At 33.0% G+C, this 26,464-nt stretch overlaps 4 protein-coding genes across 7 annotated transcripts; 2 read left to right on the top strand and 2 right to left on the bottom strand.

Moving 5' to 3' along the window:
• Positions 1 to 283: 283 nt before the first annotated feature.
• On the bottom strand, positions 284 to 9,742 carry LOC117604835 (uncharacterized). The gene is made up of 3 exons (XM_034325338.2): positions 9,519 to 9,742; positions 1,392 to 1,648; positions 284 to 1,113 (listed from the first exon to the last, which is right to left on the bottom strand). Exons 1-3 carry the CDS (start codon positions 9,610 to 9,612, stop codon positions 1,060 to 1,062), a joined length of 405 nt encoding a protein of 134 aa, XP_034181229.1. The 5' UTR covers positions 9,613 to 9,742; the 3' UTR covers positions 284 to 1,059.
• Positions 9,743 to 12,968: 3,226 nt separating this feature from the next.
• On the bottom strand, positions 12,969 to 18,097 carry phtf (putative homeodomain transcription factor). Of its 2 annotated transcripts, XM_034325285.2 has the most exons (17): positions 17,946 to 18,097; positions 17,610 to 17,886; positions 17,387 to 17,526; positions 17,091 to 17,302; positions 16,836 to 17,022; positions 16,613 to 16,749; positions 16,430 to 16,532; positions 16,115 to 16,336; positions 15,737 to 15,801; positions 15,466 to 15,647; positions 15,250 to 15,386; positions 14,861 to 15,170; positions 14,523 to 14,751; positions 14,363 to 14,458; positions 14,151 to 14,294; positions 13,972 to 14,067; positions 12,971 to 13,900 (listed from the first exon to the last, which is right to left on the bottom strand). In XM_034325285.2, the coding sequence occupies exons 2-17, from the start codon at positions 17,633 to 17,635 to the stop codon at positions 13,751 to 13,753; spliced, it is 2,436 nt and encodes an 811-aa protein (XP_034181176.2). In that variant the 5' UTR covers positions 17,636 to 17,886; positions 17,946 to 18,097; the 3' UTR covers positions 12,971 to 13,750. The 2 variants fall into 2 exon arrangements, with proteins under 2 accessions (XP_034181177.2, XP_034181176.2); XM_034325286.2 differs by lacking the exon at positions 17,946 to 18,097 and having other exon boundaries at positions 12,969 to 13,900; positions 17,610 to 17,644.
• Positions 18,098 to 18,193: 96 nt separating this feature from the next.
• Positions 18,194 to 19,066, top strand: LOC117604806 (uncharacterized). Of its 3 annotated transcripts, XM_034325288.2 has the most exons (3): positions 18,194 to 18,413; positions 18,556 to 18,677; positions 18,834 to 19,066. In XM_034325288.2, exons 2-3 carry the CDS (start codon positions 18,603 to 18,605, stop codon positions 19,002 to 19,004), a joined length of 246 nt encoding a protein of 81 aa, XP_034181179.1. In that variant the 5' UTR covers positions 18,194 to 18,413; positions 18,556 to 18,602; the 3' UTR covers positions 19,005 to 19,066. The 3 variants fall into 3 exon arrangements, 2 of the variants coding, with proteins under 2 accessions (XP_034181179.1, XP_034181178.1); XR_004581510.2 differs by lacking the exon at positions 18,194 to 18,413 and having other exon boundaries at positions 18,429 to 18,721; XM_034325287.2 differs by lacking the exon at positions 18,194 to 18,413 and having other exon boundaries at positions 18,429 to 18,677.
• Positions 19,067 to 20,799: 1,733 nt separating this feature from the next.
• Positions 20,800 to 26,267, top strand: LOC117604766 (uncharacterized). Its single transcript, XM_034325201.2, has 11 exons — positions 20,800 to 21,238; positions 21,512 to 21,618; positions 21,748 to 21,963; positions 22,040 to 22,893; positions 22,990 to 23,109; positions 23,168 to 23,280; positions 23,378 to 23,517; positions 23,785 to 23,903; positions 24,126 to 24,474; positions 24,842 to 25,044; positions 26,126 to 26,267. The coding sequence occupies exons 1-11, from the start codon at positions 21,205 to 21,207 to the stop codon at positions 26,148 to 26,150; spliced, it is 2,280 nt and encodes a 759-aa protein (XP_034181092.1). The 5' UTR covers positions 20,800 to 21,204; the 3' UTR covers positions 26,151 to 26,267.
• The last annotated feature ends 197 nt before the right edge of the window (positions 26,268 to 26,464 follow it).

The raw sequence follows: 26,464 nt of genomic DNA, 5'->3' as shown, positions 1-26,464 counted from the left end.
TTATTCATTTCTACAAATTATTTATCCCATTATAGTGTACGATTTTATTTGATTGTAAAGCAAATTATAGAGTAACATATTGAGTTAATTAAACAATAATCGAATTAGATAATAAAAAATGCCAATTTCGATTTTGCAATGATATGGTGCAGTTAATTTTATTAACATTATAAATTTCAATTAATTTATAACGTTTGTGCAATAACATCAAAACGTACATTTATATATTCGTATAATAATTTCAATGATATATCTTGATTAATTGAATAATATTATAAGTGATAATATAAGGAAATCGTCTGCTTAAAAAACAAAACTTAAAATATTCTTCAATTAATTTCTAACAAAATTTTTCTTTTAGAAAATAAATCAAATAAAATGATTTGAGAAACAGTTACAGCAGTAATAGTCATCAATTACATTTATGTGCGAAACAATAAAATGACATTATTTTTTTTTCTCATGTGTCTTTAAAAATTATAAAAAAGATGAAGATTGAATTATTGTTTCTGCAATTGATTTGCAACATTTTTTACATGAATTTCAATTTAATTTGATCCTTATCATTTTCCATTTTGATCCTTAATAGGTTAACATTATTGCAGACAGCACGCCTTGAAAAAGATAAGCAAATATTTCAAGGAATAACGTTTTATTCGTTCTACTTTATATTTGCATGGTTTTGGGTGAAACATTAACAGTTGTGTTTTATTGTACAAACAGAGATGTCTACAGGTACATATAACAATAATAAAATATAACATCTGTTTATTGTTTCAACGAGAACTATGTGTATATAATATGAACAGTATTACTACTTAAATATAATTAAATATAATCTTTAAAATTAATATACCATATATAAAAAAAAAAGAAAAAATATATATAAAAGAAGGTATCTTCAAGCAGATATCATGTTGAACGTTAAGATATAAAAGTAGGTAATTAAAATACTTAACCAAAAATTAAGTATCAATTTTTAAGTATACATTTCCTGTCGAAATCCAAACTCAAAATACAGTAGAAATGCCTATCCATTTGTTTATTGTTGAGTTCCATTTATTTGTTATTGAGTTCCATTTCCGGCTGATGTAGACAATGATGTGACATCAACTGCAATTATTAATAAAATATTTAATTTCTTAAATTAATACAAAAGCAAATGAACAATTTGTATCTGATCCTTATTATGTTACATAATTATTAGTTTCATAAAATATTTCTTATTTGCTATCATTGATATTTATAATAATCAATTGAATGTTTTTAATTAAGTGGTTCTTAAATATTAATATAATTATGAAACTTAATATACCTATAATGAATTTGTACTGTACTTATCCTTCATTTGCTTTTGCATATCTTTCCAAAGTAATTTAAAATTCATGTACCCATTGCCGGACGATGGAGGGTAATGTGTAAGGATCAAATCCCAACGACGCCTGTCGACGAGGAAACAATACTTCTTGTCGTCCACGAGATTTTTCTTGTGGAATGAGGAATTGATTGCTCAGACGGAAAACACCTGTTTCATGGGTGTTGTCGCTTGTTGGCAGCTCGTTTCCTTGAAATGTAAGATCCCGGAAATGTGGATCGAATCTCTTGCCGTGACCACCGAAACAAGAATGTCCAAAAGCTGAGCAGCCACCTATAAAAAATGGCTAAAATTAGTTATCATTATTCTATTAATCAAGCTATTCTCTTGTTCAGAAGGGTGCGAGTAGAGGGATTGGAAGGGGTTAATTGGAAACGTTATCAGAAAATTAAGGATGCGAGACAAAATTTCTTTCTAAATATAACAATGAATTTTTGCCAAAAGTGAATATTCTCGATTTTACACTTTCCTAGCTGACGACAGTATCGTAAATATTAATGTTCGGATGCCACGTAACAACCTATTCCATTCAATTATTGTTTCATTTGAAATCATCTTTGGGTATTTCAGTATTTATACAAACGGATGAAAAATCCATTCCACGAGCACCCTTCCATCCATTCTACTAAAATGAATAGTTTCTAAATTGTGGTTTTACTAATTCCACTTTATCGTTCTCTATTTTTAAAAAGAAAAATAATTTTCACAGTGTATTTTCTTATCTATAACATAGCCTTTGTGTATGCTGAAAATTCATTGCTCTTAACGAGCTTTCTCACGATCAGTTCCCTTTCAAAAGGTCTCTGAAAGCTTTTAAAGCGCAAAAGAAGCTTGAAATCAATGATCGATTAAAGCCAGCCCTCGTTTAAGGATAATAATTGAGTGAATAAGTTCGCGCGCGACGCCCTCGCTCGATTCATTCGTCCTTTTTTTTTTTCATTGCTCCTGCGGACCACGTATAACAAATCACGTTTACCCCTCCGCTTTTTAAGTTAGCTTTCAGTTTAGCCGCTCGTGTTCGACACGATTCTTGTTACTCCTTTTTATTTTCGTTACGTTCGATTTGTAATTTCTTGTCGAAAGAGAACTGATTCGTGTCGCGCATTCGTATTTATTCCCTATTTTTAACAATTACACGGGAAATTTCTTCTTTTCGCAATCTGAAACTCCTTCCATTTCTATTTTTAAGCATTCTGGAATTATTATCGTATAAAACTTCTATTTGTTACTTTTATTATTCTAGACCTCGGAATAACTTTTGAATTGCAATATTTATTTCATTGTCAGATATTTATTACCGAGGACTGAATTTATCTTACTTTCCCCTTGAAAAGTTGAAAAATTTCAAAAAGTGCTTCGAGAACGATATATGTCGAGAAGATAGTGATGGTACAAAGTAAACAAAGATATAAGATAATACTTTTACGCGCCATATCGCTATCATATTTTGTGTACCTTACTCTTTAAACCATGTATAAATTTTGCATGATATCTTTGAGTAATAAATTTCTCACTTCGATCAATCACCATTGAAAACAGATTTAGAAAATTATCAAAAAAAAAAAAAAAAAATTAACAACAAAGGTCTATAGCTAAAAACTTGGAAAGATTAATGAATTACAATAAACTTGTTTTCGAGAAAATGTATAGTACAGAAGTATCGTGTTGAAAAAGGTAAATATTAACGATTGCATAACATAAATCCAGGTATTGTTTTAAAACGAGAGACAGAGTTATATCTGACACTGTTTGGGTTACCAAAAAATTCAACAATCTAAAAAAATGAATTGAACACGAGTGTAAATCAAATTTTACCTTCACCCTACGTTATATGTACTTCAAAAAAATAAATTCTATCTAAAATGAATTCCTAAATGTCATGACAACTCGCATGATCCTCAACCTGTAATGACACGTTGTACATCTTCTTTTTATTGCTACTGTTGTCTGTTACATGATATGTTGTGGCAGTTTATACATAGTGAAATCACGAGCTGGATTAATGTTATTCGATGCTTTTCGAATGATTTGAACAGCCTGACAGATGTTACGTATTCGTGACTTTGATATGTAAATTTCAATCTCGTCATCTGTTAATCATTCTCAATTTATTCAGGCTGTCCTGTAATTGATGATATAATTAAAATAATACCGACCGTATGTAAAATAAATAAATATTATTGCCTTCATTTGACAAATTTCAATTATGATGTACAAAACGCACAGTACATAGTATAGCAATTATTGCTTGCAATTTGGAAATTGGCAATTTTACAGTATATATTAAACATGGCTTTCCAAATGCCACGAACTTTGCACAAACTGATTTCTGAATAGAAATTTGAAGTTTGCGTAAACTTAAACCAAGAAGTTGTTGTATCTGTATATTTGCCTTCGAAAGTAATTAAATAGAACAAATATCGAATACCAGAAAATAAAATTCATGAATAGATTTGCGTGGCTTAAAGCTGCAATGGTTGTGCAAATAAAACGAAACACAATTCTTACGAAGCAACAACTTGCTCGACCTCGTTTTGTAGATAGAAATGACATTATTCCCTCGATCGAGTGATTTAATAAAAGCCAGGACGAATCTGCTAGTACCGTATACATTTAAAGCTTGATGCAACGATATTTAGCATTTCATTTAACTCTCCTTCTTTTTTGATCAACAAAACTGGTTTAACTGCAAAAAATTTCATATTATACGGTTTTGTTCGCCTCAGACAATATTCAAAACCATTGAAGGAATAAGTGCATTAAAATGCATTTTCTGTTATCCCATGAACATAACAATAAATGGAATTCTGAATTATTCAAAGAGAATGTGTAATAATAAAATAGTCTCTGCTTAGAAATGTTTCACCCAAATGTATATAACAGAATATTTCAGAAAAATTATTTTTCTAAAAAATAAATATTGTTGAATTATATTTTTTTAAATTAAACATAATCCTTTGGAATAATGTTATTCTAATTTTAACACGATTTATTTATTAATTACTGTAATTATTCGTAAAAATTAGGAAATGCAACAAAATCGTTAATTAATCCTTGCATTGATTAATGATTTCTGGGAAGGTTACATTGATTGACCAGCAAAGGAAACAGTTAATAATGATTGTAACGATATTAAATGCATACATAGGTAATTCTAATACGCTCTCAGAATAGACAGATGGAATATAAATGTATACAATTTCATGTGATATTTTAAGAACGTCGCATGAAGTAAAATTAATTTTCTTCCATCAATGAGTATAGAAATAGCCTTTAACCCAAATATAAATACAAAAGTCTGATACTATTGTTAGAGTTTCAGGTGTATTCTTGGCTGCACCACCTTTAAGAGTTATTAGCGAACTACTCAGAAACGAATAATTAAAAAATTGAACAAGATAAAGTGTTATGGCTAAATAACTATGTTCAAGACTTTTCAGACAAGTCATTTGTTACGCAAGTCTATATAAAAAAAAAAAAACGTGATGAGAAGTATTCATTAATCCTTCGATCGAACGTGTTCAATCTGTAATCAATGAAACAACAACGCGACGCTAAATAATGACGATAACGAACTCGTGGACGTAAAGTATTTGCCCGGCAATATATGTTTAATCACTGTTTTCATTTATTGCATAACCGGAGTGTATGCAATTTCCGGATTTCCTGCAACTTTGCAAAAGTGATCACTCAACTCGTTACAAAATTACTAGTCCTCTTATTTGAAAAGTTCACTTAATGATCTTTAATACACCTCCAATCGTTGTAACGAAAGGTAGAATAATTACCCAATTAAAGGTAAAAGGTGCAACGAATCTAAAACAATGGCTTCACGTTTATTCCCGGAGAACCGATAACAACGTTTGGTAATGAACTAGCCAGATGTTTAGAAGATAACAAGCTATTCAGAAGTTTACTTCGTTAATTCTGCTGTGAGTGTAAAAAAAATAAACACAATATTTTATAATTACATGTCAACATTATGCAGTGTGAGTTTCATTTTTATTGTCAAATCCCCTTTTCCTTATAACTTAATTAATTCTTAAATGAAACTCACACTGTTATCGTGAGCAGCTATTTCCACTTATAAAATGCATTAAAGATTTCAATTAAATTCCCAAAGGGAAAGAAATCATTAATTAGCGTTCAGAATGAGTTTCCCAATTGTGCAATTTCCACATCAAACTAAAACAAGTAATAATATTATGTTTTCGGATTTAATAATAAAACTGAGAAGGTTTCATAGTAGCTGGCCTTAAAACTGTTTCAGGGAAAATTATTTACCATAAACACGTAATCGTTGCTCTAATTTCAAAGTATATTGTTTTCAATCTTCTCTAATTGAAAAATATCAGAAATGTTTCGTTTTATACATCTTCAATAAAATTTCCACTTAAAGAAACTTATAAATTATTAAAAAAATAATAATCGAAACACTTAAATTGAAACATGATGTTGGCCACAATCATTAATTAATAATTACAGTCTCTACATCATACAGCTATTATAATTCTATTGAGAGATCAACAGGTATTTACAGATAAAAAAGAAAATTGCTTTCGAGAAGCATCTTATCGTTTCTCTTATTTAAACCAATTCATACTTGATCAGCCATCGATTCACCTTTTATATTTTGAAACGGACGACTGCAGCGAGGGGTAGGATATAATATAGGTACCTTTTCAACTATAAGTAAAATCCATTCCCATCATATTTTTCATACATGAAAGTAGACGGAATAGAATTACATTAACAGATATAATGGAATTTTTGCAGTAAAATAGAAAAGTTTTGTAATATTTTTGATAAACGGTTTCTTGTTCTTAGAAAACTTTTCTATTAACCCTTGTACAACGGTATTTGGGTCAATTGAGACCCCACATTAGAAAATACACATATAAGTTGAATGTGTAATTTTAAAAGGAACAGTGTAAAACTTAGAAAATAAAAATAAATTAGGATACAAAATCGAATTAAAATTGAGGCTCTCTCCACGGTCCTCCATCCAAGGGTTAATAAAATATTTTATTAAAGTATCAAATACTCTTAAAGTTGCTTTTATGGTATTAGAGACATCTGTGCTGTTTCTCTTGTTCTCGTTAAAATTAAATAGCGAAATAAATAAAGTGTCATCCGGTTGTATGATGACTGACGCGATACACATTCCATATCTGTCACAAGCTAACATTTCAATTATATCGGTAGTAATCCAGTGAAACAAAAACGTACGAGAGTCGTTAAATTCAAGGCTTTAAGGTATGTCTCTCTTTTCTCCTATAGCCGAGTTTTTATATTCCAATAAATCAGTATTTCAAGGAGTTAAAATTTTTAATCACTAAAAAGATTGAAATCGAGAAATGGGAATTTATGGAAAACCAACAGAATAAAATAGAATGATGCATGTCATACATCAAAAAATTCTTGTAACAGACTTCTCTGTGCAATTTTTATCGTGAAATTTTTTAAAATGAAACGCTTATTCGATTTGTAGTATTCAACATTATTTACTGTCAGCTATGAATGATTTCAGTTGCTTCGAAATGAAAAACGGATAGGCGATATTTATTTTTTGGAAATATGAATTTTTTCTATTTTTCAGATATTGAATTTTGTATGAAATTAAACAACATATGTTCGAAAATGGTAAAATACGAGAATAATGTCAGTGATGCAATAGATTCAATTTAACGAACGTTTTTCATTAGACAGAAATTACTATCGCGTTTATTAGTCGTTAGCAAGTAAATTCAATTCGTTAATCATTAGAAGATTGTAATTGATTATCGTTACGTTTAAATGTTAATTTACATTATTTACGTAATTTAACGTTATTTAAGTGTTGTCGGTTAGAATGTGCGTGCTCATCGTGAATTATTTTGTAGACAAGAAAAGCGGAATCGAACGATCGATTTTTCATTATTAACGCGGAATAATTGACTCGCACGGAAGAAATATGTTTATTTCACGTGTACCCCTTTGTTTTGATAAGGTAATTATCGAAAGACTCGTTACTGTCTTTTAACAACAAACGTCGAACATTTTCTTTTTTATTTCGTTATTATTATTGAAAAATTAAATTGTATTACCGGATTTGTTTTTTAACTAAATATTAATGCAAAAATTTCATCAGAAGAAAAGAATGAAATCCCATATTTTCAGTAGACTGAAAACACTTATCAAACAAACGCAAAATTTTCAGAAAACTCATTTCAATAGTAAATATGGTAAATATTTGAACAGTAGAAAAATTCATTTTCAACCAGTCTCAAAATAAAACCAAACAAGTATTTCCTTTCTTCGATCGTCCCTTACCCTTTTCATTAAAAGTCGTCATTAACTGCGATTCACTTAGTCGAAAGCAATCCACGATTAATTAGCAGCAGAAGTACAATAAATATAAACATATATCCAGTTACGTGCAAGCACACCATGGGGTATAACACGAAGCTGCACATTCGAGGCTCTTTGATTTTTCTTTTTTAATACATTTCTTACGTAAGTAATCTGCACGTATAGATATTTCTGATTTGTAAAATTCATAAAAGAATCGAAAAGAAAATAATCGAGACGAGGAGAAAGGATATTGTTCGAATCAGATTTTTTTTCCTTAATGGTTCACGATGGTATGTATTACAATTGAACATTTGGATTAAGTAACGCGTAATGTTAAGTGAATAATCTTTGTTTGTCGCCACAATGAGAACTAATTTAAGTTTAAATTACATCACACATCTGAGAATCATTCGTATGTCTGGTATTACTTAATTTGGCAATCCTAGATACTTTTCATTTTCTAGAATAATGTTTATTCCTCGAAAGACTAAAGCGGCGCACGTTGAGCCTACCGGTTGGAAAATATTGAAAATATTGTTTTCTGGTTGGAAATTTTCCAAAACATTATTTATTTTCATTTACATAATCACTTTGATTAACCACCTCACCCATATATGGTTCAGCCTATCACCCCTATTTTTAGGAATTCTTATAATTATCTAATTAAACGGTACCTTTACTATGCAAACGGTACTCGAAGTAATAAAAAGAATCAAATATTTGTAAAATTATGTTTTGTTGAAATGAAATTTTCTGAGTGTGAAAAGGGTAAATTGTCACATATGTCGCATGTCCGAGCGTTAAAATTTACTATTCCTCGACAAAAGCAGCGAATATCAAAAAATTCTCAATCATAAACGTAGACACAGCTATTTTCATATATCTGTTAGTGCGTTGCGACAATGCTGCTTCCTTTTATAAAAGAGAAAAGCAAAGCATTTGTCCCGATTTCACTATGGGTTTGTTCGTTAAACGTGAACCGTCTTCATTCGTAGTTGGTCGAAACAATAGGACACATTGTCCCATGGAAATCTTCGTTAAATAAGTCCCACAGATATTGGATAGCTAGTTAACGACAAGTATTATATTCAAGAGACGAAAAAATTGGAAAATTATTCATCCAGAATAAACGGACTTAATTTTCCTTTTTAACATTTTCATGCGGTTTTAAGCCTCGCATCTTTTTCTAACATTTTTTTTTTTAATGTCCCCTTAATTGATTTTCTAGGGAACTATCAGAAAAGTGGTTAGTTCGTTCTGCAAGTCAAATTGATTGCCTCAAAATCCTTCGTTGATGGACTTTTCTGGATGAATTTCATGAGCTCGCATAAATTTTGTTTAAAAATTTTCTTACTGCTTAAAAAAAGGCGTAAATACGCACAAAATATAAATATTAAAAGCAATCAAGATTGAATAAAGTATTAAATAAAAACTCCCCCTTGTGTTTGTAAAAAAATTATCACATAATTAACAAACAATTAATTACAATTACTGTAACTAATAATGCTACAAAACCTTCCAGAGAAATTCGTAGCTTTAACTTTCCAAATTTTACTATCTATAAAGAATTATTATAACTAACTTTAAAAATAAGTAAAAATAGAAAAATGAAAAGTAATTTCAAAAAAGAAATAGTTAACAAAGTTACAGAAGTCATCATCCCTTTATGCTTGAAAAATTGCCTAATTCCTAACAACTGAACACCAAGTTCCCCCCAAAATCTTTGAGTACAAAATATGTCCATGTATCTGTCGTATTAAATATCACAAAATTCGTCACAATTTTTGCAAATGGGGTAAGAATCACTCACGTTTAGCATAGGTCGTTCCAGTAACACATAGCAGAACGATGATCGTGAAAACGGAAACGGAAAGCGGGAAACCGGAAGCGGCGTTCTTCCTCATCTTGTTCCTCACTGGTATACCGACGAATTTCTCTAAACTGTAGAACCAGGTGAACCAAGAGATCCGATGCTTCCTCGACGAGCAGGTGGTTCTGAATGGACGTTGGGACCGTTGCGCGTTCCTTCTTTTACCGGGGCGGAAGCTAGAATGGCGCAGTCGACATCCCCCATGGAGCATGCTTGTAAGCACGCAGACATTGCGGGTGGTTTTTACTCACGTGTAACAGCGGTTACATATATATAGAATTTGGTGTACGTGCCGAATGCAGTATGATCAAACTTCTTGAAGGTGATACGATTTCGAAGGTCGTTTAACCCTTTCATGTCCGAATAAGAGGGCGGTACCTGTTTAATGATTTCTACCCGTAGAATCTATTTAAAATAAGGGATGTAGACGCGATCACGTAGACAAAACTGTTCAAGTGGAATTTAATGATGGTAAGTTTCTTACCATCCGAATGAAAATTTATTATTACAGAGAAATAGCTAATGGTCAAATTCGAAATTACAAAATTGCAAATTAAAGCACTCGATGAAAGTTAAATATTTCTATTGAACGAACGTACGAGCATGACTGCATATCACGTTAATTCGTGTTAATTTCTTTTATCGCCCTTTGCCTCCAGAGCTTTTTCCCATATCCAATTTATGTATTCAATAGTTTAACCTTTTAAAAGTGTAACATAAAGGAACTTCTCGAAAAGAGCATATCCAACAATCCCTTGTAAAGAATCATTTCTGACTAACAATAAAAATATTACAGAAACAATGTCTAGCTGTAGACATAATGTACGAAATCAATTATCTTTATTGCATTTTTAAACAAAACGAAGAGTAGAACGAAATGAACAGAGTTTTAGTTCAATTAACCCTTTCATGATTTACAAGGATGGTACAAGGATGAATTACCATTCATATACGCCATTATTAATTCTAAAGATGAAATATAATACACAGACGTAACATAAATACAGAAACACAACAAAGAAGAAAAATGAAGTTACGTTTGTGTAATGTGTAATGCAAAGTACTCAACAATTTTGCTAGACTTTACTTAATCCTGTCCACTTTATGGTTAATGGTTTCGCGATAACGTGTCTATCATGAAAATTGCATTTATAGTCACAGATTATCAAGTGGATAATGTACTTCTTTTCCATTCAAACAATTTTAAAGCACATCATTTGAAGGATTATTTTTGTAAAATCCTTAAAAATTATGCGTTTCGTTGAAATGTTTGACGATTCTAAGAACCGTCTATTAACCGGAAAATAATTTGAAAATAAATTGAAAATTTGGCCAAATCTGAAACAGAAATTTAAACATTCCTACATAGAACAAAGTGCAGGTGGAAGTAACTCGTATAATGGGAAATGGCAAAAGGTTTCAAAATTGTTCTAAATGTGGGTAGGATACAGGAGGCCTTATTATGCGTCCAGCTTGTTAACTAATATTGCCGGTAAAATTGGTTGGCAAGCGAACTAACGGAGCTCGTAATGAGTTTTGACCATCAGTGAACTACGAATTAGAAATTGAAATCAATTTTCGGAGGAAAGCTTGAGGTTAATATGTAAATTCTAGTTTGACATCCTTAATTCCTTTGATCTTTACACTCTGAAATTAGAACGATCAGTCTTGCAATTCGGACACCTCTAAATCTTCATTTTGAAGAATTTTCTAGCCAAAAAAGGGTACTCCATTTAACGGTCTGAATAACAACTAAAATCCTGAGAAGTTCACATAATCGTACAGTGTCGAAGCATGTTTCGTATAATAGAAAGTTTCATCTTCATTTGAAAACTTGTTTCTCTCCTCATTGTTCCCACTGTATCCCGTTTAGAACCAAGAATAGCATATCGAAAGTACTTTGGAGGAATGTAATCGGATAAACTAGCAAGGAAATAATCAAAAGAAATAGAAATACGAGACAAATAAGTAGAGTTTCATCGTTAGTAATTTCTTAAGGGAAATACAACTTTCGCCATTACTTTTACAGACAAATCTGAAAGGGAAATAAATTGATTAACTTGAAGAATTTGGAAAAAATTGGAATAAATAAATAAAAACACGAATGCATCATTTCAATTTCTGAAAAATTATTATTTATTATACCCAAGAATGTAGATGAAATACAGAATTTGTCAATCTCTTCAAAAATTATTATCATCGAGTTATAAAACATCTAATAAAATGGATGCAGAGATTTTCTTGGCATAGACGAAAGATTGCTCGTATTTCTTCCTATGAAGTTAGTTGAACATAAATCAACTAAAAATGATTTGCACCCTCTTCTTTTATTATAATTGATCGACACGTGTTACAGTTGCATATCATGTAATATTAATTTTCCTTTTTTAAAAATAATTTTAAGAAGTTATAGTAGCCAATGCGACTGTTATATTATCAAGTAAGAATACCTTTCTAAGAAAATGGTAGTAAATCATAATTCTCTAGTATAATACATGTCTCGAGTTATTTTGAAAATTTTCTCAAACGTTTATCAAAACCTGGCATTTTAATATTTCTTTTTAAAAATCTTTCCACGTGAAAACGAATCTTCTATTATTAATACAATACTTATATTTTTACTACCATTATCTTGGCCATTAGGATAATCAATAATGAGGATCGTTAGCAAAGAAGAGCCTGTCATCGTTTGCATTTAATCGTGACAACAGGTGTATCTCATTGTACATTTTTATATTGTGTATTCTTTAATTATACTCACAAGATTTATACTAAACTTCAAATAATATACAATGAAAAACATCTGTTTTTTAACATTTTCAATTAAATCATTGAAGAATATTTATCTATAATGTATTTCATAATTTAATATCGATTGGATTATTTAAAGTAATACCATCTGAGATTTTTTTAATCAAGTTTTTTTATTTCATTTTTTCATTTATTCCAAAATAGATAGTTAAATAATAATACTATTGATAGCTAATAGTATCTGTCCCAGGTAGAAAGCAATAATTTAATTATCTATCAAATAATCAAGTAATTATAATTAAGCTTTGCAAACCTACTGCAAATTCTAGAAATACCGAATTAATAACTGTTGTGTGATTTAACGGTAACATACATAAACGTGTGAGCGTACACTATTCATATGCATCGAAATGTTATCATTGAAACACATGACATATTCTCACGATTTATTGGACAATTCATCGCCGTATCAAACTTGCTTACGTCAAGAAGAATTAATTTTTAACAAATTATTTCATCCCCTTCAACCCCACAAATCCCTTGATATCATATAAAAGTATAAGTTGTCTGTTTTACGATTTTATTGTTTAAATTGTTATTTTTTCAATTATGAAAAATAACAAATATAATTACATAAATTTTACACAGGTACTATCTTTTTTATATATCACGATACATTATGTATTTATACAGACATTCTATAGAAACATAAATAAGTCATAATTGTTACATATACTTTTTGGTTTCATAAACATGTTTATTACAGAAATTTAATGTATTGGAATTGAAATAGATTGCACTTAAATAGTAACATTTATAACGTTGCAAAGGTATATGCGTATAAATTACATACATTATTATTAACATTTTTGTTTTATGTTTTGCATGCTTCGATGAAATCATTGGTTGTTGGAAAAATATTCACACAGTACTTAAGCATTCTATTAGCATATATTTAAATTGTTTGCTGAGTTTCCAACAAGCATCTCTAACGTTTGCTACTAATGTATATTGTATATTGTAACACATGTAGATCAATGATGTATTACTATTTATCTGTTTTGTATACGTATATAGGAAGAATTCTAATTCAAATAAAACTAACATTTTTAATAAAATATTTCAATATGTAGCTTACTAGAATAATGGTATTAATCGTTACTAGTGTCATTTGTTACTATAAAACGTAAAACTTCTAACAAATGTAATAAATAACAATGATACATAATATACATTTACATATGTAAATATACATATGTATGTACATTGAAAGTTACCAAGAACTTACATTATTTCTAAACGTCCGTATAGAACGCTTTTATAGAATATCCTAATATTCAATAACAAAGTTGAATTATTTTCGTTACTTGGCTAACATCATTGAGGTAGTTATATGAAAATAAATATAGTATCACCTTTTTTTATTTGATTTTTATCTTATGCAACTTGAGCTTAAATCCAAGTAATTCTGAAAGCACCCCTGAAAGGGCAGATAATAATACTACTTTCGTAATTGTGTATAAATAGGGATTAGCTGATAATCCAGATATTTTAAATGGACACTCAAGTTCCTGTAAAGATTAATAATAAGAATTAGTTAATTTATAAACTTGTAATACAAAGAATTATAATTTTCCATTACCTTTATCAAATCTGCTGCTAATTTGAGTACATTATTTGCTACCATAAGCTCCTCTTTTTTATGTGGTTTTTGCTCGATTTGTAGATATAAATTAATCTAAAAATATACAAAAGTAGTATGCTTAAAGAAGTATAATGTATTACGCATTGTAGATATAACATTTATTTCATTTTAATTACCTGTTCGGTTATTAAAACAGAAAGATTTCTATATTTCTTATTAATTTTCGTACCCAGCGTCATGAAACGCAGTATAAATATTCCAAGAGAAAAGCTCCAAAAGAGTGCTTCAACATTATATCGGGAATGCAAACTTTCAAGGTCCTAGGGAGTTGTTATAATTACAGTGTCATTTCATCCAATTATAATATTATTTTGTATTTCATTTTTACCTTAATTAATTCCAAGCTCACGAATGACAACAATAATAAGGTAACAATAAATACTGCTGATACTATTACGTCCACGGAACGTTGCGGGCCTCTTCTCTGTAACAAATAGTAAATTCAGTAATTTCACATGACAAATTTTATATGTAATCCTTCAATTTACCTTTAAATAAGATCTAACACTTAACCACAACTTTATATTGCGTACTTTATTTAGTCGAAAATGTGGTAAGTCAGATTTCCTTGCACGTCTTGATGATGTTAAATGTGAAAACAATTTAGCATATAAGAGTCTTTGTTTATAAGTACGTTCAGCAACTGCTAATAAAAAAAATAATAAAGACGACAATATAAGTCTCTCAAATGCTGATATAAGCACTACCATGCGTTCCCTGGAATCAATTGTATCACTTACTAATATTTCTTAAACGTAATTTATTATATTTACAATAATTTTGGTATTGTTCATAACTTATGTAATTATTCTTATCTCGTATTTACCAAAGAGTTGTCCCAAATGCCAAATCTATAATTTTCGATAAAATATCGCTATACGTCTCAAAATTGACATAAGTCAAATCATTTGGTATTAAGGAACTAGTTACATTACTACTATTATCCATTCCAACAAGATCACTTAATCGTTTAAGAGATGGTATTAATGATAATACTACACTAAGCATTAGGCCTCCATAAAAATAATTCATACTTTCAGGCATTGACTCTACTCTAGCAATAATAGCTGAACTAATATCCAGTACCGATAATTCAGCCTTTTTTATATCACGACGTGTCCATATAGTACATGAAACTGAAATATAATGTATCTTTAATCATTGCATTCTTTAATGCATTAGCTTGCAATTCTGATTTATTTTATTACACATTACCACGGTCGTATGCAGCACAATTCGAACTAAGCATTATAGAGGGTGGTAATCCAAATTCCCATGAAAATGGATGCTCCCCAAATTCTCCGTAATTTTTGTCTCTCTCACTATGCAAATCGGATTCTTCAAGTTCTGAACTGAAAACATATAAAAGAAAATAAGTTATAAACTGAAAGGGATGATAAAAAATTTATTTTACAATATATGAATCTACACCTGTAACTACAATCATCACTGTTGGTAGTTACTCCCATCCATTCAGTAGCAGATGTAGTCGCTTCTGTTAAATGATTCGTAACTGTTTCCTCGCACTCTCCTTCTTCTTCGCTTTCACATTGTTGGCGGCCTTCTCTTGATCCTATTCCCATGACACAATGATCTTTATCCTTTAGAGGTAACTACAATTTTAATACCATTTACATTGTTAAAAATAAGGAAAAAGTAACTTTGAAAACAAAATATATTAATTTAAAAAAAAAACACTTACTACTTTATTAGAAGCTTCTGCCTCACTATTCGAAGAATTATTTTCTGTCTTTAATAATTCAGGTGCTGCGTGGAAAGTGGAAGACAATCATTTTAGCTAATAAAGATTAATAAAGATTAAACAACAAAGATTAAAGCGTATTAGCAATTCAAAACAGATAATAAAATTCTAATATGCAGTAAAATAAATATTATACTTTTATTTAAAATATCAAATGAAGATATAAATAAAGTGATCAACAAATAAGAATAAATTTAATTATTTCATGTACTTAAAATAAAAACATTATTTTTAATATACATCATACATTACATCTTAGTTTATTATGTATATAAAATTGTAATTATAAGTTCGAATAAAACTTGGTACAAATCAAACCTGAAAATTTCGGTTGCAGTAAAGATGGTTTATTGGTAGAATCTTCTGACCAAGGAACGTGGTCTTCATTAGTTTTAAGTAATGCATCTCTTTTTTGCTTAAATTTCTCTACTGTAGTTTGTGCAGCACTTTTATCATTATCACTAGATACATTTCCATTTAAGCTTTCAAAACCATCATCATCTTGATGTACGTTTTTCATATTTTGATCTGGAACATCATCTACAACAAAAAAGATATATTTTGCACTTAAACAAAAACATCTAATTAAGATAATATTAATTATATTATTACTGCAGTATATAACATATTAACTTGATTCAGTATGACTAGCTGAAGCTTCATTTATAGGAAGAGGATTGTTCGCAACAGCATTGATTGACTCATTATCACAGGATGCTTGAGCAGTCACAATTTCCTGGACAAAAAAATTCTCATAAAAACAACTTCAAAAATGATGTATGTCTACATGTATGTAGAATAATGAATTATAATTACCTGCGACCGACTAACAGTCAATGAATTTTCAATTACAACTTTTTTAGCAAATCTTACAGATGTTAATACTTCACCACTTACTGTACTAGCTTTTTCAGAAGCTGTATCTTGAGATGATTTAGAATCTTCGTGTAAACCTATATAGTATATAACAATTACAAATTAAAATACCCATAGAAACTGAAACAAATTGTACAATATATACATATCAATTAAAATTTACGTAAGTTTTGTCTTGTCCTGGATTTTCCCATTCGACATCTAGTATGTCGCGAACGCCTAACTACTCTTTGTTTACTTTGTCCATCAACTATTGTTGGACCTGAATGAGTTGACACAATATGAGAATGAACGATACATAATGTCAACATCATAATAGCAGGTATTAATACTTCTGATGTTGTTACAACCTATAAATAAATGACTTAATTATCAAATACTTATACTCAATTGCAAATCTAATATAATTAGTTCATACATCACTTTCATTATCCTTAGACATATGACAGAAATATATGCACATATTGATCAACTGCAAGCTATATAATAATAGAAATAAAATAAAAATTTGTAAACTAGTTTGTTGTATCCACCATTTTCTGTATAAAGGAAGGAATAATAAGCGTTGAAGTGCTAAGCAAGCTACTGTTGACAATCCATGCTTTGGCTTTGCTTTTGGGAAAGAAGAGCCTGCAGAATTAAATTAGATGAGTACAAAAGAAGATATTAAATATTATCAAATTAAATATATAAGCTACCATCTTCTTAATTTACCTCGTACAAGATCTACATCAATAAATTCTGTTTTCAGTTTTGCAGTTCTCATTGGAACATGGGTAAATCCTCCAAGAATATGTTGTTCCACAGTTTTTTCCCATTGCTGTTTATCATAAGTACCAATTTTCTTTTGATACCTAAAATATCAAAACCATTCATTACACTATATTTAAGCTTCATTGGATAATTTTCATAAAAATAAAATAGTTAAAACACTTACCAATAAACGAGCTCATTCAGTTTCATTTTTGCCAATCACTATCGCAGTCGTACAGAATGGCTATTAATTTTTAACTTTAACCAATAATCAACAATATTTAAACGAACGGAAGATGATTTTCCGTATATTTTTGTCAACAAATTTAAGAAAAATGTTGCTCCCATAATACACGACAAACGTTATCTGTCAATATTCTATTCAAGGTATTTGACCAGATGAAAAATATCACATACGAACGAATGTTCGTAACGCATCCAAATAATTTTTACGCCATTGCCTAGAAACAAAGTATGCAAATTCCTAGTAATAATTAAGACAGTAAAGTAGTAAGATTACATTTGATTATGTTTAATTTATGTATTTCCTAATAACATTTGGTACAAAGCAGTTCCACGCATGAAACTTTTTTGACCAAGTTCATCCGTTGTTGAAACCGTTAATATTAATATATCTTTAATAAAATTGTGAAACATATACGATAACCAATCCTATACTGATAAACATTAAACCATAATTTCCATTGGTTCTTTTCCTTTTATTATATTTTTAGAGTTTCGTTAAAATAATGGTGTAATACTGTATTTTAAAAAGTACATTTATTGAAAAATTGAATCCAAAATTATTGTGATTTGCAATTAAATAAATAATCATGCATACTATGATACATAAACGCTGATTTTATACATATATCAGTGACTCAGTGATTACAGGTGTATAGAAAAATGCAGTAACTACAGATACAAAAAGACGGGACATATTGTTTTCGGGGTCCCAACTACCCCCAGGTGAAGTGGACGTCTGCAAGTAAGTACACAGCAACCCTCTGTGGCTCGGGGGGCTTAGAATACGGCCACGGTATCCCCTGCCTGTCGTAAGAGGCGACTAAAAGGGGGATGTAAAGGAACGAGTAAGATGAGTGGACTTAAAAGTACTATTTCTTCGGCAGTCGATAAGGTGTCGAGTAGTTTCCGCTACTTGTGTATAAATGGCGCAATGATGCAATGCGAAGATACTAGGACAAAGCAGATAGCGCTGGTTCTCAAGGCACAAATTCAAGTCTTGTTAAATGTGAGCGCGGGGCGTTCCACTAGTTTTTTATAAAATACATACAAGTTCGTGAATACAAAATTGTCAAACAATTATTTTAATCATTTTTGCATCCTGCGCTGCTTGCGATCAGTTTCTAAGAAATAGAATCAAAGAGAGTTAAAATTGTCTTTGCAGTTGCCAGTAAAAGTAGCTAGCTGCGGCGACATAGGGGAACGACATTGGCTGATCAGGCACCGTTATCAACCCCAGAGCAAAGTGAAACCTCCTCAGTCTTACAGTGACCGTCGAGGGGTGTTGATCTACTTGTTAAACATACATATATCCATATTTGATCTTCTGCGTTAATTTAATTTGCTGTATTTATCTTCTTAGCTTATTGAATAAACTCATTAAGAGCACGAACGTGTTGATTCTATTACATCTGTGTGCCTCGCCTATTATTTTATCCTTTTATTTATTATTTTACCCCTATTTTCGGGCTTCGTGTGGACCACCCCCCCAAGTCATTTATTATTTTATCCCTCTTCATGGGCCTCGGCTCGATCTTCCCAGGTATTTATTATTTTTTTGTCTTTAAGAGCCTCATGAGGCCCAACCCTTTATCACTGCATCCCATGCATGTCTGCATCCTTAACATCCCTGTATCCGTTACATCCCTTACATCCTTGTATCCCTTACATCCCTGTCTCCCTTACATCCCTGTATCCCTTACATCTCTTACATCCCTTACATCCCTTACATCCCTTACATCCCTGTACCCTTTCAACCCTTATAATAACTATAATACAAATAACACACTTATGGCCACTGGTTCGAGCAAAGGTAAGTAAAGGTAAGTAAAGGTAAGTAAAGTCTCGTGAAAAATAATTTTAAATTTAAATTTTCGCAAAATTTAATTCCTTTTTTTGCCACCAGATGGCGCTGATTCGAGGTCGAAATTTTAGTTCACATTGTTCCCGCTAGAGGGCCAAAATTGATGCATGGTTTAGTTCCTTTTTCCGAAACCAGATGGCGCTGATTCGACATCGAAATTTTAGTTCACATTTTTCCCGCTAGAGGGCCAAAATTGATGCATGGTTTAGTTCCTTTTTCCGAAACCAGATGGCGCTGATTCGACATCGAAATTTTAGTTCACATTTTTCCCGCTAGAGGGCCAAAATTGATGCATGGTTTAGTTCCTTTTTCCGAAACCAGATGGCGCTGATTCGACATCGACATTTTAGTTCACATTTTTGCCGCCAGAGGGCCAAAATTGGTGCATGGTTTAGTTCCTTTTTCCGAAACCAGATGGCGCTGATTCGACATCGAAATTTTAGTTCAAATTTTTGCCGCTAGGGGGCGCTTTTTTCGAAATTTTCGCAAAATTGAACTTACCTTTACTTACCTTTACTCGAAGCAGTCTTTATAATATATATATTTATTATAAGGGATGCAGAGATGTAAGGAATGTAGGGATGATAAGGGTGTAGGGTTGTAAGGGATGTAGGAATGTAAGGGATGCAAGGATGTAAGGATGTAAGGGATGGAGGGATGTAAGGGATGGAGGGATGTAAGGAATGCAGAGATGTAAGGAATGCAGGGATGTAAGGAAAGCAGTGATGTAAAGGATGTAGGGATGTAAGGGATGCAAGGATGTAAAGGATGTAGGGATGTAAGGGATGGAGGGATGTAAGGAATGCATGGATGTAAGGAAAGCAGGGATGTAAAGGATTTTTTTTTTTTTTTTTTAACGTGGGGAAATCTTGCATAAGACCCCCCACCGACCCCTGGGGGAGGGCGGCGGGGGAGTGTCAGATTCTTACTGACTAAAACCCCACGGCGACCGCCGACACTGTCGCTAAAGGAGGGCTCTGGGACCTTATGAATATTACTCCAGAGCCCTCCACATATTTACCTGCCACATTGGTACGCATCTCGGGTGCTTAGCATGTGGCCGATACCGGGGGTCGCACCCGGTACCGGCCTCTCCTCGAGCTGCGTGCTAAGGCGTCTGGAGCCCCCACTCCTGATGCCAGCAGCCCTGACCCCCGAGATAAAAGAAATGATCTAAAGAATAGATTTGAAGAGACTAATAATTTCGAAATAACCAATTGAAGACACGAGTAAAATATTGAACAATTTCGTAACAATTGCCAGTCAACTTTGCGTTCGTCAATTCTACTTTTTCCTTTTTGACGTTTCGTGGATCCGGCTAAATCGTCGTGTTGCATACCGGAAGAAGGCTCGCGTTGAACGGAACCGGATAGCTGATCCGACGAGCCCGTGTACCTATTCTACCGAACGCGATGGTCTAAATCGCGGACAAATTTCGTCTGTTAAGCTGGATCATATTCGAGTGTTTGGTGTTCTTCGATGTCGCGGAATCGTCGACTGTCTCTTGAACGAGTGGACGGTCGTGCGATCTCGCTGCCCTGACCAGCAGGAACATGAAATCGAAATCCGATTATTTTTACAATAACGCCGGAAATTCCTCCACGTGCCGCAGACATCGTAACCCGGTCACCGATCATCGTTTTACCGCGACGTCGAATCATCGTTAACGATCATGAGTCAATTAACAGTATCGTGCAATCCGTCAGGTTGTAAACACGGTTACTTTTTTAAACTGGGATAATTATAGCTTCAAATATTGCTTGTAAATTTTATCTATACTGACATATATAAAATAAAAAGTGGATAAGAACTGGGACAAAAATTTGGGAAAAGTTGAGGTTGTAAGATTTCAATTAAATGAATTTTTTCATTTGAGAAGGTTAAAATTTAACTTATTTTAAGGACTGATTAAATATCGGGGTCGGCTAAGAATTAATCAAGCTTCTAAACTATTCATTGAATACTATTTTAAAATTTAGAGAACGAGGAGTCTACGAGCGTGACAGAAAAAGTTACGACGCCGAGTCCAGGAACGAAAACCACGTTAACAGCTCAAAAAAACAGAACAGTTCGCGGTTCGACTCCCGTACGTGTTCACAAAATTAAGCAAAATTTTAAATACATAAAACATTAAGATATAATATTACCTGAATAATTTAGTTTCTGATCGTATTAAGGATACTTCTACTATGCAACTTGTTGCATACAATTTCAGGGAGACTCTGCAAGTAATACAACGGAAGATGCATTCTTTGCTAACAAATTGCAGAACAATTTTCCTCGTCGCACAGTCATGAAACCGTTGATCAGTCCCAGCCCGTACAAAAGGCCAGCTTCCGCTTCAACCTCTAGCCCAGTGAAGCTGGAAACCCAGTACAATACTAAAAAGAAGCGTTACCTGCAACTGAAGAAAGATTTGATGGATAAGCAGGTACACTTGGAAAAACGAACAACTCCGGGAAATAAATATTAATCGATTACCCAAAACGAACGGTGAATTTCCACAGAAATGCGCGCAGGATCTCTACAACGACATGTCTCAGCTGCGAGAGAAGGTGATCACCTCCGGAGGCAAGGATCCAGGTAAACTGGAAGACGTGAAGGTCGAGGTAGGATCCTCGAAACAGATACCATCCGGTGAGACAACGATCAGCAGAGAGCAGATGGACAATAATCTCGAGAAGCTTGCCATCGGTAACGAGTTCCTGAAAACTCTGGAGAGCAAGCTCGAGGGTATCCCGAAGAAATCGCAGAATCTTTGTTACGAGCTGTTGGACAAGCAATCGGAATTCGTGGCATTCATCACCTCGCACTTGATAAACGCCAGCGAGGTGGGCAGCGAAACGGACAACGCGATGGTCACGGTCCAGCTGGAGGCACATCAGAAGGAGTGCGACAGCCTGAGGAGCCGTTTGGTCGAGATAGAAGAAACGGAAACGAGTTCGATGACGGAATTGATGAAGAGCGTGCGCGAGCTGGTGCGCGGTTGCGAGAATTACAGAGCTAAATTAAAAGAAATGAAATTCATGGAGAACCAGAAGGAGCTGGAAATTCAATTACACGCTACGGTGGAGGAATTGCAATTGGAACGCGAGAAGAACAGCCAGAACAAGGAACGCGTTCGAGACATGGAGAATAAATTGCAGAAAGCACGATCGAAGATACGGGAACTGGAGGCGCACGTGGCTAACGACGATGGAAAGATTCAACAGTTGCAGACCAACGTGAAGAACCTGGAGACACAAATTAAACAGAAAGATCAGTCGATGGATGCGAAGCTGAAGGAAATGCAGAGAACGATGAAGAGCAGCAAAGGCTTGGTCGACAAGGTGGAGAAACAGCGGGACACTTTGGAAACACGGTTGTTTTCTTTATTTCCTAGCGGATCGTATACGATCGTTTTAACCGTAAGGCTAGATTTCCTTTTTCCTCTCCTCTTGAACCTGGCCTGCTTTAGGCTGGTGGAATTGAAGGAGAAGATGAACAGCAAAGAGAACGACGCGATGACTACCATCAAGGAGCTGTCCGAGAAACTGAACGAGGTTACTAACGAAGTTGGAATCGAAAGAGACAAAAGGTGAAGAGAAAACCTTTCTTTCTAGGAAAAATACCAAAAATCATTTATCTTTATAAAGGCATGAAATGGAGGAGGCTTTCAGCGAATTGCAGGAACGGTACAAGAACCTCGAAGAGAAGAGTCAACAACTATGCGAGCTCGCAGAGAAGAATAAAGATTTCACGATTATAGGTACGAAACGTAATTTCAATAAGAATTTAAACTATTAAAATTACAAGCTTCAGACTTGACAGATAAATGAAAAATAAATCATTCCTTCGATTGTCAGAGGGAAGTCACACAGAAAACGAAGTTCGCTTGTACAATGAGCTAGAGGAAGCCAGAAAAGAATTGAAGGACCAAACGCAGATGATGCGTCAATTGCAACAAGAGAAAGAAGAGATCGTTGCAGTGATGCATCAGGCGGCCGTTAGTTTGCACTACTTTCGGGACATGTCCTCGTATAAGTCCTAAGAACTACTCAACGCGATCCTTTCGTTCGTTGGATACACTTTTATACAGGACGAGGTTGAATTCGTAGGAAGCTAATAAAAATAATATTTGTTCATGGAAAATTAGAAGAGTTTTTCAAAATTCCACCACGAATTCAACCGAGTTCTGTATATTACAATGACTACAATAAAATAATTTTTAATTATCTGCTTTCTGCATATTCTTCCTTTTCCCATGGGCCAGAATCACGATGAAGAAGAAGACTCGAGGGAGAGGCTGGCTAAGGAATTGGTATTCAAGACTAACGAGCTCCAAAACCTGATGATGCAGCATTCAGAACTGAAAAAGGTTACAAAAAACGCGTAAGTTATGTATATAATTAAATAGAATGTGTACACTATGTCCGGTTAAATTATTAATAAGTCGAGAGAAGGAAATAAAGAATATCAGGTGAAGCAATACTTACATTGAAGCCAGACGCAGTGTAGGATATTCACCCCCGTGATGAGGCCATTTTTTCAAAGTATCATCCGTAAGTCGAAACAATGCTACAAACAACGCTCTTCTTTCTTTCTGTGTAACAGCCAAGAAAGAAATGGAATATTAGAAAGGCAGTTGATGGAGATTCAGAATCGACTGCAATCTCAGTTAAAAGAGGGTGGCAGAGTTGGGTTAAGCGCTCATGCGATTGAGCTTCAACAACAGGTTTCCGATCTCAGCAACAATCTGGCGGAAGTGGTTCAGCAGAAGGAGGAGCTTGAAACCGCCTTGACTCAAAAGCAATTGGAACTGGAACAACGTGATCGTGTGATGAGAGAACAGAGCAAGTTTCTTAAGGTCAGAGACGAGTTGCTGGATATTCTTAAAGGAAATGTTCGACAAGAAAACGGAGAACTGTCGAGCAGCGACGAGAACAATGAATATCTTCAAGAAGTAATTTAATACTTTCCTCTTTCTCTTAATTACTTAGTGGTATAAAATAGTACATTTAAATTCAAATATCTATATATAAAATTAAATATCATATTAACACTAGAACTACCGACGTTTGATGCACATTTATTTTTAAGTTGAAAATAATGTGGATTACTAAATAGATAAAGGATGAAACATAATTTAATATATACATTCATTCTTTAGCTTGATAACAGCTAATATATGTTTCAACAAAAATACCTAGATAAAATTTATAAATTTATAATTTGAAATAAGAAACTGGAAACCCCTCTGGTAATTCTAGTGTTAATATTATTTTTGTCATTTCCACTGAATACCTGGAACAATAAAAAACAATGTACAGGTTCAAAAACAGATAAACGCGAAAACGGAAATGATCCAAGAGCTGTACGAGACTCTGGAAAACAAACAGCGTCAGATAATGCGTCTGGGGAAGATGGTGAAGCTAATGGAGGAGCAGCAAGACCGTGCCCAAGCGCAACGCACGCGTTTTGAGAATCGGATCGCCCAGCTGGAACTGATCATACAGAGGAGCAAAGAACAGCGGTACGTTAGGGAAAAGTCTTCTTCTCCAAACTTTCGCGTAGATAGTGAACAGGACACGTTGCAAGATTATTACAGTGATTCCGAACAAGTCCTATTGCAAAATTCCTACGTTAAGCGTAACGAGTACCAGCCGGTTGCCAAAAGGTCAAATTATTTGTCTCGTTCTATCCCGTTGCAAGATAATCATCATTTTGTCTATGAGAATGATGGCTCACGACAGACATCCTCTGACGAGGAGCAGCCTTATATTTGTGAACGTTGTCGACGAGAAATTGAAACTTTAGACCAGGACGATGGATGTTGGTTGAACAAAGGCGATTCCGATGATAATAGTCCCGAGTCGTTCCGCGACTGGTCCAGGAACGAGAATAATCTGGAAATAATGAAAGATTCAATCGATGGTCGTGATTTCCATGATGATGATTACTTGCATGATTCACCTTTGATTAAGAGTAGGAAGTACAGCTCGATGATGTGTAGTTTGCACGGAGAGTCTGATAACGTGGACGACAGTAGCAGGGAGTTGCATTATCAGAAAGAATACCATCAACATCTTGATCCTCTTCGTCATCGTTTCCGGCCATCACCAAATAGAACAGAGTCTCATGATACAAATTTATAAAGATCTGGTCTTCTGTTTCATTCGTTAAGGCACTTTTGGCAGTTAGCAACCACGATGCTGTAATTTCGTAGAATTTCATTGTTGTAGAAATAAATTTGTTTCTGAATCATATTTCACCTGAAAGCTAATAGACTATGAGCCACATTTTAATGTAATTTCGCTCAACTTGTTACAATAACCATGGTGTTTGTTAAATATAAATGTTACAAGATATGCTACTATCGTCTACGGGTGACTTTAAATTCATATAAGTTTCACTACAGTTATGATATACCTTTGTAAATAAATTTAAATGTTTTGTTAACATGGTCTGATTTAATAGGCTAGGTACTCCCTGCTACAAAGTTTTCAATGTTACATTATTGATAAAAAAGTTTCTTACAGAGTGCCTAGCCATTGAAACAGACCGATTTCTAATCCCTTTATCTCTCTGACCGAATTGTATTTTCTATGTTTTAGGGGTAAAGGCTTCGGCATCCTGTAAGGAACTTTCTAATCATCGTCAGCGTATATGTCACCATGAAATTAGATCAAAATCAATGAGATTAATTTGTGTTACTAACCATTATGTGTCTTTGGTGAGCAACACTCTACTGCATTGTGCAAGATTTTTCTGATCAATATGAAGCAAAAATTGTTTATAACGTTTTAAAGGATGTATAAATTGGACAGTGATTACCGTATCTCGAATCTGTTAGCAAAAGTTACAAATCACTTATATACTATAATTTACATGTGTATTTGATAAGACTTATTTATATATCTGGATGTTGTGTTTATACAATTTATTTTATAATA

This window comes from Osmia lignaria, chromosome 5 (assembly GCF_051020975.1).
Source record: "Osmia lignaria lignaria isolate PbOS001 chromosome 5, iyOsmLign1, whole genome shotgun sequence".
In the NCBI taxonomy this organism is placed as follows: Eukaryota; Metazoa; Arthropoda; class Insecta; order Hymenoptera; family Megachilidae; genus Osmia; species Osmia lignaria.
Note: the sequence above shows the minus strand (reverse complement) of the source record. Positions and strands in the feature narration are given on the sequence as shown.